Source organism: Mastomys coucha, unplaced genomic scaffold, assembly GCF_008632895.1.
Source record: "Mastomys coucha isolate ucsf_1 unplaced genomic scaffold, UCSF_Mcou_1 pScaffold7, whole genome shotgun sequence".
Classification (NCBI taxonomy): Eukaryota; Metazoa; Chordata; class Mammalia; order Rodentia; family Muridae; genus Mastomys; species Mastomys coucha.
Window position 1 is genome coordinate 73,998,865 of NW_022196913.1, and position 12,307 is coordinate 74,011,171.

The following is a 12,307-nucleotide window of genomic DNA, read 5'->3' on the forward strand; positions in this document are numbered from 1 at the left end:
CCTTGTTCCAGTGAAGCCTTTCACTGCCTTGCCACCCAAGTATCAGGTGACAAAGGTGATGGCTCTGTCTTTGCTGTTTGCTTTTCACATGATACAGCCTAGTGGGACATGTCCTCGGACTTACCCCATGCTGTTCCCTTGCCTATGGGGACAAACTAGACTTGCAATGGTCATAACAGTGATCTGGCCGACTTAGAATGTGCTTGCAGTAGGACACAGGCAGCTTAACATTGACAGCTAAAGGTGCATTGCTGGCAAAAGATGGCATATGAAATAATTTCCAACAAACAATGCAATGCTAAAAGTTTCCCTCTTGGTCTCTAACAGACGATGAATCAGAATCAATGCCTACTTTCTGCCATAAATCCCAGACTGAGGAATTCTTTAACTTAAAAAGAAAAGAGTGGCAATGTCCAACCCAATAAGGTAGTTTTATTTCATCTTATAATATTTTATTTTGTTATGTTTTATTGTTATCCTGTAGAAGCCTATTTGTTTTCTAATGAGAGACAGAAAAGGAATGGATCTGGATAGGAGGGTACGTGGGGAGGAACTGAGAAGAGAGGAGGGGAGAAGACTATAAGGATACATTATTCTTGATAAAAAAGGAAAAAAGAAAAGAAAACACAAAATAAACCAAAAAAAAAAAAAGGATATGTTTTTCTATTTTCAATAGAAGGGGAATGAAGGACAAATTGTTGAGATGGGTTCCTGTCATACGGGAATCCACCTTCTCCTTACGTCCCTACCAGCCAGGCAGTGGTGGCGCACGCCTTTAATCCCAGCACTTGGGAGGCAGAAGCAGGCGGATTTCTGAGTTCGAGGCCATCCTGGTCTACAGAGTGAGTTCCAGGACAGCCAGGGCTATACAGAGAAACCCTGTCTTGAAAAAAAAACAAAAAAACAAAAAACAAAACAAACAAACAAACAAAACCAAAAACGTCCCTACCTCATAAATCTATGTATATTTATTTGGCATATATGATTATAGATGAGTTTGCTCAGGCAAGGGGGGAAGAAACAAGAGTACCATGTCTTTATTTGTCTAAGATATCTCCCGTCTTTAAGATGGTGTCTTAGTCAGGGTTTCTATTCCTGCACAAACATCATGACCAAGAAGCAAGTTGGGGAGAAAAGGGTTTATTTAATTTACACTTCCATGTTGCTGTTTATCACCAAAGGAAGTCAGGACTGGAACTCAAGCAGGTTAGGAAGCAGGAGCTGATGCAGAGGCCGTGGAGGGATGTTCCTTGTTTCCCCTGGCTTGCTCAGCTTGCTTTCTTATAGAACCCAAGACTACCAGCCCAGGGATGGTACCACCCACAAGGCGCCCTCCCACCTTGATCACTAATTGAGAAAATGCCTTACAGTTGGATCTCAAGGAGATCCAACTTCCCCAACTGAAGCTCCCTTCTCTATGATAACTCCAGCTTGTGTCAAGTTGACAAAAAACCAGCCAGTACAACTGACCCCTTGTCAACTTGACACACAAACACATCACTATTGAGCCTCAACCCTTACTTTCTTATTCATTCCCAAGTCCCACAGTCTTTACATATTAAAAGTTAAATCCATTTAAAATGTCCAATATCTTTTTAAATTCAAAGTATCTTAACTGTGGGCTCCACTAAAATAATTTCTTCCTTCAAGAGGGAAAAATATCAGGGCACAGTCACAATCAAAAGCAAAAATCAAACTCCAACCGTCCAATGTCTGGGATCCAACTCACAATCTTCTGGGCTCCTCTAAGGGCTTGGGTCACTTCTCCAGCTCTGCCCTTTGTAGCACACACCTTGTCTTCTAGGCTCCAGATGCCTGTACTTCACTGCTGCTGCTGTTCTTGGTGGTCATTCATGGTACTGGCATCTCCAAAAAACTGCTGTCATCTGCTATAACTAGGCTTCACCAATAGCCTTTCATAGGCTCTCTTCATGGTGCCAAGCCTCAACTCCTTTGCATTACCCCTTCAAGTCCTGGGTCATCAACTGCAACTGAGGCTGCACCTTCACCAATGGCCTTCCATGGCCTCTCACTGTGCCAAGCCTCAGTTGCTCTTCAGGACTCCTTCATGCCTTCAAAACCAGTACCACCTGAGTGACTCTTACACATTACCAAGTCCTGCAGCATGAGGTACAACCTTGGCTATCTCTGGAATACAGCTTCTTTGTGCTCTCAGAAAACACTTCCCAGAAGATGTCACCTCAGTGGTGCTAGCCTCTTCTTAATCACTGCTATTTTCTTAGCTCCAGCTAACCAACATCAATAGTCCCAGTAATGCAAAGGATTCGCTTTAGTAGTTCTGCTATCTTGTTAATCACAGCTGATTCCTCAGCCCCAGCTAACCAAAACCAATCTTCACAATTAAAACAACATGGCCCTGATAAGAGTCTTTAATCTTCCCTCTGAAATTTCACAAACCAGGCCTCCATCTTCTGCACTGTTTTCAACATGATCTTCCAAGCTCCTACACAATATCCCACAGAGCTCTTAGCACTAAATGGATCTTCTAGCCCAAAGTTCCAAAGTCCTTCTACAGTCCTCCCCAAAACATGGTCAGGTTGTCACAGGAATACCCCACTATGCTGGTACCAATTTGTCTTAGTCAGGGTTTCTATTCCTGCATAAACATCATGAACAAAAAGCAAGTTGGGGAGGAAAGGGTTTATTTAGCTTACACTTCCACATTGCTGTTCATCACCAAAGGAAGTAAGGACTGGAACTCAAGCAAGCCAGTAAGGAATATCTCTTCATGGCCTCTGCATCAGCTTCTGCTTCCTCACTTGCTTCTTGGTCATGATGTTTGTGCAGGGATAGAAACCTTAACTAAGACAGATGGTATGACTTCTTGAAAACTACAGACACACGACATAACACTTACATCTCATTCCTAGTATACAGCTAAGAAGCTAAAAGCGAATTGAACACTTGCACGGCCATGTTAACTGCAGTGTTATTCACAATAGCTAAAACACAGAAACCACTCGACTGTTGATTGACAGATAGATAAGCAAACTGATGACAAGGAGAAAGGAACCAGCCCATGTGAGAAGGTTAATTACTGATATTAATGGGAAACATTTCATTAACATTTGCAACAAAATTTAAATACCTTTGATCTATTTCTGGACCTCATCATTAAAACATTTATTTCTGTATTTTTAGAACTGATATTTGGTTCCTACTGCAACTTCTTACTATGAAATAAGATCTAGAAATTGAACCTAAGTCTCAATTTACAACTTATTCTATGATAATAGAGAAAAATAACATATTATAACTACATCTGCACAAATTCTCTATAAGATACTTGAGAAAATCAAAAAGCAAAGTGAGAGGTGAGTGGGTAAGAGCTTAGAGCTCCTTCCTCTCTTCATGTTCTTCCTCTCCCCCTCCCTTCTCTTTCACTGCTCTGTGTGTGTGTGTGTGTGTGTGTGTGTGTGTGTGTGCTTGTGTGTATGTGTGTACCAAGGCTTTTGTACATTCTGAATTTACCCTTAAAGAATGCAATCTACACTCAGGAGGCTGAGGCAAGAGAATCCTAAGTTCGGGGCCAACCAACCTGGCTGGTCTTTGTACACTTTACTTTCCCCATAGTTAAGGTTCACCCACCCAGATCATTTTCTTCTCCTCTCTGATCAAATGCTTTATACATACGACCCATTTAAAGACTCCGATGAGAATCAGTACTTACAACTACACATATAATCCCACTACAGAATTACTCTTTTTGGGTATACACTAGAACACATATAATGGCCTGCACTTGTTATTTCTGATCTCTAGTCCACAGTAACTCCTGATTCAGATCTTTGTTTGTATCTGAAAGAAATCACCCAAAACATAATAGGGATGAATGGAGGACCAACATTTTCCTGGAAGAAACTAATATTAATAAAGAAGTTACTGTAATATAAGCTACACAGAAAAAGGGCCATCATATGCTTGGAAGGAGGAAAATAATAGGTGCAAACATATTTAGGTTAATAATATCTTGTTATAAAGCCATGGAAAAGAAAAATCTAATGGACTGCCTTCTTTTATTGAAGTTGAATTTTAAAGTTTTGTTAATTCTGCAAGAGATAGTAACTAGAAAACATTAATCTTTTGTGAAAAAGTCTTCAAAACTAAAAGCAAATAAGCTCAGTAGGCACGCCCTTACCTGGCACAGCAGAGGAGAGGCTGTAAGCCAGCACTCTCTTCTGTAGTAAGTTAGGAACTAAACAGATAGAAGCAGTGGCTCAGGCTGAGGAGGGCAGATGCTCCCCAGGGCTCAGTGACAAGAGGGGAAATGGCAGGCAGTTCCATTTCAGAGCTTTCTGCTGCAGAGCATGAGGCTGAGCTCAGCATAGTCCTATCAGGAGCTTTCCTGGCCTGTGAGCCTCTCTCACATCTGCAGCCCCTCCTTTCCTGTCAGGGTGAAAAAGCACTTCTCTTCTGGCAGTGACCAGGTGATATAACTCTGACAAATTATATAAAATATGAGTTTCTGATCTTGATATGAACATTATACTTTCCCTGTGCTCAGAATCTGAATATGGATTCAATCATTGGAAAACTGTCATGTCTTCTGCAAGTAACAGCCTCAAGATGGAACCCCAGGAAGGCTCTGATGGCACCACGAAATCACTCTACCAGCACAGACAGACCACTTTCTCTGAATTTCCTATTCAGTACAAAAAGAAAAGAAATGAATCCTATTTTATTTGAACCACCATTACTTGGGCTTCATGGTAGATGTGCTCATGAACAGCCCTTAACTGGCACATTTCTGTTTACAGAGAGGAAAACATAAATTTTTGTTTTAAAAAGTAGGAGGATCAGGAAACTTCAGTTTTGCTAAAGAGTTATCCTAATTTTAAAACTTTAAATCCACTATTATATATGGTAATTTAATTATATCTATATTTCAGATACATTATAGTTGTGAAAATCTTTTCCAGTCTGACTTAGAAACCTATGGAAAATGTTTTATGGGCTCCACATCAAATCTGAACAACAGGAAGATACAGAGTCTGAACTGTTTTTTTTTTTTTTTTTTTTTTTGTAGCCATACAAGGGTACAGAAGTGATAGTTGTATCTGGTTGGCCGAAGTGGTCTTTTGGTGATCCCTAAACAACCCAGGTGAATGTTAGGACAAAGCATCTTTCTCTGTAACTCAGAGTGGGGCCCTATTGCTGAAAACAACATCTACACAGCTCACTGAGCATGAAGAGGCAGGTAGAGTTAGTGCATTCACAGAGCCATCAGCCCTACGTTCTGGGACACCAGCACCCACTATCTACAGTTCTAGCTGTGAAACCTTCAATCTACAATCTGTCTTGCCTGCAAGATGTGCTGGGGCAATGGTAAAACAGAACTTGTGGGAGTGGCCAACCAGTCTGGTTTAACTTGAGGCCCAGGCTTAGAGGGAAAGCCCATGCCTACACTCCTGGATGGCCAGGAACTGGAGACCAGACAGTCCAGAGACCTCGGTAGAAGTAAACAGGACTGGGAAAAAAAAACAATGAAATGATTCCCAATGGTATTCTGCTATAGTCATATTTTGGTACCTTGCTCAGTGGTGCAGAAAGAGACAGAGATAGAGACAGAGACAGAGACAGAGTCTAAGTTGTAGGTCTCCACTGGGTCCCTCCCCTTAGAACTCAGGGAGTCCAGTGGAAGAGAGGAAGGAAAGGCTGTAGGAGTCAGAGGAGAACAGTCTACTGAATCAACTAAGCAGGGCACACATGGACTCAGAGACTGAAGCAGCAAATAGGTCTGCATAGGTCTGTACCAGGTCCTCTGCATGCATGCTGTGACTGTTAGCTTAGTATTTCTGTGGCGCTCCTGTTGGGTTGCCCCGGCCAGCCTCCAAGTGAGCTCAGGCTCTACCTTGCCCTACTGTATCTTGTTCTGCTGTGTTTGGTTGTTGTGCCTTGGAGGCTGCTCTATTTTGAAGAGAAAATGGAGGGGGATGAATCTTGGGGAGAGGAGAGGTAGGGTGGGGACCTAGGAGGAGTGGTGGGAGGGGGAATGTGGTCAGGACATATCGCATGAGAGGAGAATTTATTCTAAATAATAATATAAAAAGCTTGAGATGTTGAGCTGATTAGAGAGCTGGTGGTTAAGAGCACTTGCTGGTTTTGCAGAGGACCCGGGCCCCAGCACTTACATGACATCTCATAACCATCAGTAACTCAGTCCCAAGCAGCCAGAGACCTTTACTGCCTCCTCATGTGGCAGGCACACACTGCACATACATCCATGCACATACATACACTGCACATACATGCACACACACTGCACATACACACATGTGAACAAAACCATTCATACATATACAACAAAAATAAATCTTAAAAACTATAAAAGATGCAGATAAAAACTTGAAAGCCATTTACCACATACATTAAGTATAGGATAACTCTATTTCTTCTTTTAAAAAATGTATAGACAATAACCTACTACTAAGTAAGAAGCAAGTGTTCTTACAGAGAGTTAGTTAACAAATCTAAAACTCAGCTTAAACAAAAGAGGGCAGTTTGTCCCATTAGACTGTTCTTTGTTTTTTGCATGACTTTATAATAAGATTTCTATTTAAATGTATGTGCTTACATATCTAAAGATTTTCTACTCTTACTTTAAAACTCAGTATTAACATTCAGACTATGTTTTAGAGGAAAATAGATTAAGTTGTTTTGAAAGTTAGCAGGAGGGGCAGCTGTTACTGCCAGGTTAGTGTTTCTGTACTTTACGAAACACGTGCCACCGTGCACAGCTGAGTCTGCAGGGGAAGCGGAATGATGTTTCTTACTTGCAACTGAGGGAGAGGAGCACATGAGAAGTCTGGGGCTGTGCAGAGAGGAGGAAACACTGGTTGCTATGGCAAATACCTTCCTACAACACTGAAAGGACAGCCACATGAAACTGACATCAATTTCTGCAGCTGCACTTAAGTTCTGACCTCACCTTACTAAAATAGTTTATTGTAATAATAAACTTAAGATTTGAAATTACTTAGTTCCTCAATTTTGGCCTAGTTCTTTTGACTTACTTGCTTATATAACTAAAACCCCATTAGCAGTGAAAAAAAATTCTATCTCCTTCATTTATTCCTTTAAATTTTTACAAGGGTACTAAATTAAGTAGAATATAATTTTGTAAAATATCCCACTCCATCATAACTATTCTTTAATGTTCCATATTTCTCCTAAGCAAATAACGTCTTCATGAAAAGATAAATATATGAAGGAATTTTAAAATAACTTAACAAAATGCAATGTGCTTGACTTTTCAATCTCTTAGCATGCTGTGACAAAGATACAAAGGTGTAAAGAATGAAGTAATAGCTCATGATGCAGCATAATGACTGTCAACAGCAGAGGGACTCATAGGTATTACCTAGTTGGTTCTACAAGTCATTTAAAATCTAAGTGTTCGACCTGATTCATGATCTTGGAAGTCTGTCCTCTAATTTGTTGCTAAGAGTACAATAAACACATAAAAAAATCAGGATGGGATATACAAGCTACTAACATGAATTTTCTTCCCAAGCTTTATCTTTTAAAATAAAAGAGGATGCACAAAACCCAGGGGAAGGTTCTGAGCCTCGTCATGAGGAAGGTGAGAAGTTCAAGAAGAACAACTTCTCCAAGGTTTACAGGACACAACTGTGCAGCGGGAGGGGTAAGTATGCTCAAAGGCACTGAGGAGAGAACAGGAGCCAGCTGTTTTCCATCTCCAATGAGGGCACAAGAGAGGAAACAGACAAATTGAAGCTGAGCTTTCAGTTAAACAAAAGAAGAGAGTAATAAACATGCTAATTGTGGCAATGGAAACTTTTCTTTGGAGGCCTTTAGAAGATACTCATTTGCACAAGGAAGAAGAGTATTTCTGTGTTCAGCTTGTGTTTGGTGGCAGTAAAGCATACTGCACAATCAGGATGCACTGGCCTATCCTCTACCAAACACCCCCAGGCCCAGGGCACACAGACAAGTGCCCATAGGGAGCTCCAAACTACTGTAACCACACCATGCACAGTTGGATACCTACTGCCTCTACAGAGAAAAGTGAAGATTTCCAATGGCCCAGAAATACTATGGGTATTTGCAACAAGCTGGATGAGAAGGATGGGTCATGTTGTATTTACTGCTATGTCCTGGCAAAATTAAACTTACTAGTCAAGGTGGCATATAATTACTATATTTTTCTTTGAAGAAACAGTATCTACCTATCTACCTATCTATCTACCTACCTATCTATCTACATACTTATAATCTATCATCCTTCCCTCCCTCCCATCCTCCCTCTCTCCCTCTCTCTGACCCTCTCCACCACCCCACTACATCTGTGTATGCCTGAATTGTACTTGTGCAACCAAAGGTAGATGTCAGGTATCTTCCTTAATCACTTTCCACACTGTTTTTGAGACAGGGTTTCTTATGAGCCTGGAGCTCAATGACTGGGTAGAATGGCTGGCCAGCAAGAGGATGCTCCTGTCTCCATCTCCCCATGCCCAGCTGGATGCTAGGAATCATGCTCAAGGCCTCATGCTTGCACATCATGCTCTTCCCTAAATCATCTCTCCAGTCGTAGTTAATTTCTTAATGCGTTATTCCTTTGGCTCAAGACTTTGCAATTGTAGAAAAGATTCATCCATGAGTATTAAATACAATGAGGTACTTATATATTTGTATCTGATCCTTTTCTAAGATAGATTTTAAGTAAGAGAAGAAGACAAAGGTTATGTGTCAGACATGGAAAGAAAAGTAAACAAAGAATGGGACAGAAATGGGTGCTTGGACAGCCAATCCTTCACAGTGCTGTCTAGGGACAAAAGGGAAATGTGGAGCAGAGCCCTGGTCAGGCTCTCCTTCTTGGTCTTTCTTGTAAACCCTTTCTGAATCAATGTTATCACTTCTCAGAATGAATCCCCCCAAATATCAAGCAGAACTGCATATACTTTCTTTCACTAATTAGATAAAATTGTGTATATATATGTAACGTGTGGGTGAGAGTCCAAAATAAGTTTCTGATATATGAATACCCATATATCAGATGTATAAGAATATAAAAATAAGTCTTTAAATATATATCACTTAAAATTATTTAACCCAGAGTATAGTAATTAAATAAGCCATGAAAGGTTAATTAAGCAAGTACTACAACATCTAATCTTGGTCAACTGGTTTCCACATATTCCTAATGTACCATGTACAGCCTCTGCTCAGGGAGCTCTGTGTGCCGCTGCCCTTGTTAAATACCCCAGCTATATGCCAGCCCTAACACCAGATGGGCACTGGTGGTTAGACTACAGTAAAGTTGTTATTTCCTTGTTCTACAAAGGGATTATTAGGCCTGGCTGCATCTCAGAGCTGCTGAAGCATCAAGTTGTTTTTTTCTTTTCTTCCTTTCTTTTTGTTTTACACAGAAACAGCCAGACCTTGCTTTATTCCATAGACTCAGTGTCTCTGTAGAACAACTGCCATGTTGTACAATTGTGAGGTTAGTGATTTGAATGCAGAGCCCAGTTTATCTTGTAAATCAATTTAACTGTTCCAATACAAGGAAATCTTTAAGATCCTGATTCTATTTTGGAATGTTCTTCATTTTGTCCCATTGCATGGTATTTGCAATTTTAATACACGCCCATCTTAAAGCTTTATCCAATTAAAACTAAAAGCTTCATTTACTAAAAGTGCAGAGCAAGCCGAGGCTGAGGCCCCAGCTCTATATCATACAATGAGGACTCTCTAGATGAATGAATTGATTACTCAACACTGTGGCGGAGTAACATTAAAAAGCCGCAGACACCAGTCTCTGGGGTGCCTTTCTGTTGCACATCCTGTAAGAGACACACTGTGTTTTCTAGAATTCCTTGCAACTAGAATTCTGGGTAAAGGGTACTACTTCACAAAAGGGCAAATAAAACAATAATCAGAGGTCATATCCTTTAGTTGTTCTTTCTAGGAAGCATGGCCCAGGAGAGCTCAAGATCTTTTTTTTTTTTTTCAAGCAGGGTTTCTTTGTGTAGCTCTGGCTATCCTGGAACTCACTCTGTAAACCAGGCTGGCCTCGAACTCAAAAATCTGCCTGCCTCTGCCTCCCAAGTGCTGGGATTAAAGGTGTGCACCACCACCACCCGGCTAAAGATCTTTACTGAAGCGCTCTGTCTAGTCAGCAGCTCATGGGTGTTTAGGATAAACACAACTCTAGCAGCAGTAGTTATACAGACTCTCCTGAGTCGAGTCTTCCTACACAGCCTTCTCCAGCCTGTCCATTGGTTTTGGTAACATCCATATTTTTTTGCTTAAATCCCTGTGTTTAAAATGTCTAAACTTGGGGCTATAGAGGAGGCCCAGTAGTTAGGGTCACTTGCTACTTTTACAGGAGACATGGATAAAGTTCCCAGCACCCACAGGTGGCTCAGAAACAGCTATAAATTTAGTTCTAGGGGATCTGACACCTTCTTCTGACATCTGCAGGCACCTGTATGCACATAGTACACAGACATACCCTCAGGCCCACATATGCACATAAAGAAAATGATAAATAAATCTTAAAATATCTAGACATAACTTCTATTTCTTCTAATAAAATGTAATTGATTTAAACACACTGAGATGTAGTTATCACCTCAAGTTAACTCAATAAAGTCCCAGCCAGGAGACATGATATGAGCTGTGTACTCCTACCACTTCTTTATCATAGCAGGGGTTGGGTAGTCCCTGCCCCTCTGTCACTTGGAAACTGGTATGCAGTAGAATATGACCTACCACACAGGACCACACTAGTAGAGAAAGGAAGAGAACAGTCAACAGCTACAGAGATGGTCAACGTGCTTTCTCCTCACAGAAACACTATGTCCTGTACTGATGACTGCGGGCCAGAGTAGGGGTCAGTCCAAAAAAGGAATTTCAACTTCATTCTGTAAGCAGTTCAGGTCAGGTGAATGTCCTAACAGTCAGGCCAGCCCTGCAGCAACGCAGGCTGAAGGCGGCTCCCATGAGAGCAGCAGAGTGCAGGAACTGAGCCTCCTTTCTGTGAGCCTTCCGAGGGTTTCATCTCCAGTTGTACTTCTCTTTCTGTGGTCTAACTGATAATTTAGACAGTGTGCAATAACATTACGTTGTATTTATTGGAACAAAATTTTAAGTTTTCTTTTTATAGGAAAAGTAAATGTCAGAAACACTATCCTCTCCCTAAAATATTTCACAAATTAAATTATGGGTTTGTAGCTTACGACAGAAAAAGTTCCATAGCCCTAAGATAAAGATGTCTTGTTAAGTGTTACATATATGTTAAAGGTTTTTGTTTATTGTTGAGTGTTACATATACGTTAAAGGTTTTTGTTTTAAGGTTCTGATATTTGCTGTCAAATAAGCCCCAAACCAAAAATTCCCACAATCGTTTCTAAAAAGAAACAGAATTTATCCTGGTTTTAGTGAGTACACTTTCAAAAAGGAAAAGCACCATTCAGAGAGAAACTGCTCCATACTTTTCATAGTTCCGTCCTCCTCCTCCTCATCCTCACTGTTTATGACCATGGTCCCCAGGTCCGACTCTAACATGGTGCTGTTATGTTCAATCATCGTCTGGGCTCCTTCACTCATTGTGCTGGTGGCCCGCATTGTGCCCACGCTTTCTGAACTTGTCTTCACCATAGTGTGTGAATCCAGCTCATCTTCATCCTGCAGGCAGAATATCATTATTATTACTTTGCACTGTAATTGAGTAACATTAAAAAGCCACGGACACCAGTCTCTGGGGTGCCTTTCTTTCACAGATCCTGTAAGACAAACACCATGTTTTCTAGAATTCCTTGCAACTAGAATTCTGGGTAAGTATATTATTTCAAAGACCTCTCCAAGATAGCTGATCTCTTAGTTCTTAGAAAGGATGCATATATACTTTTTCTAATGAGTAAAAAGTACTCTTACTATTTGAATATTAAACACTGAATGTTAAAAGCAGGGATTCAAACAGATATGAGTACACCAGTGTCCACAGCAGTATTACTCACAACAGTCAAAAGGTATAAACAACCTAAGTATTTACTCTCAAATTAATGCAAAAACCAAGAAACATACAACAAATATTTCACCATTAAAAGGAGAGTGAAGACAGAGTGTTCTAACCCAGGGTGAGATCCGCCATTTTCTCTCTGGTGACTTTTTAAGGCAGGACCAGCCAGGAGGCTCAGGCCTCACAAGTGGCAGAGCAGCCAGGATAGGATCCCCTCAACCTCCAACTACATCTAGGAGTGACTTAGAAAGTCACTTAGAAAAGACTTAGAAAGAGCAATTTGCAAATTCATCTTGAATAACA

The 12,307-nt window shown here is 40.7% G+C and overlaps 1 protein-coding gene across 1 annotated transcript in view; it reads right to left on the reverse strand.

Annotated features, from left to right (window-relative positions):
- The window catches only part of Stk3 (serine/threonine kinase 3), a 249,173-nt gene that overhangs the window by 71,061 nt on the left and 165,805 nt on the right, over nt 1-12,307 (reverse strand). The window contains exon 9 of the mRNA XM_031359209.1: nt 11,478-11,670. Coding sequence (XP_031215069.1) covers nt 11,478-11,670 — 193 coding nt within the window. The remainder of the gene's footprint in view (nt 1-11,477; nt 11,671-12,307) is intronic.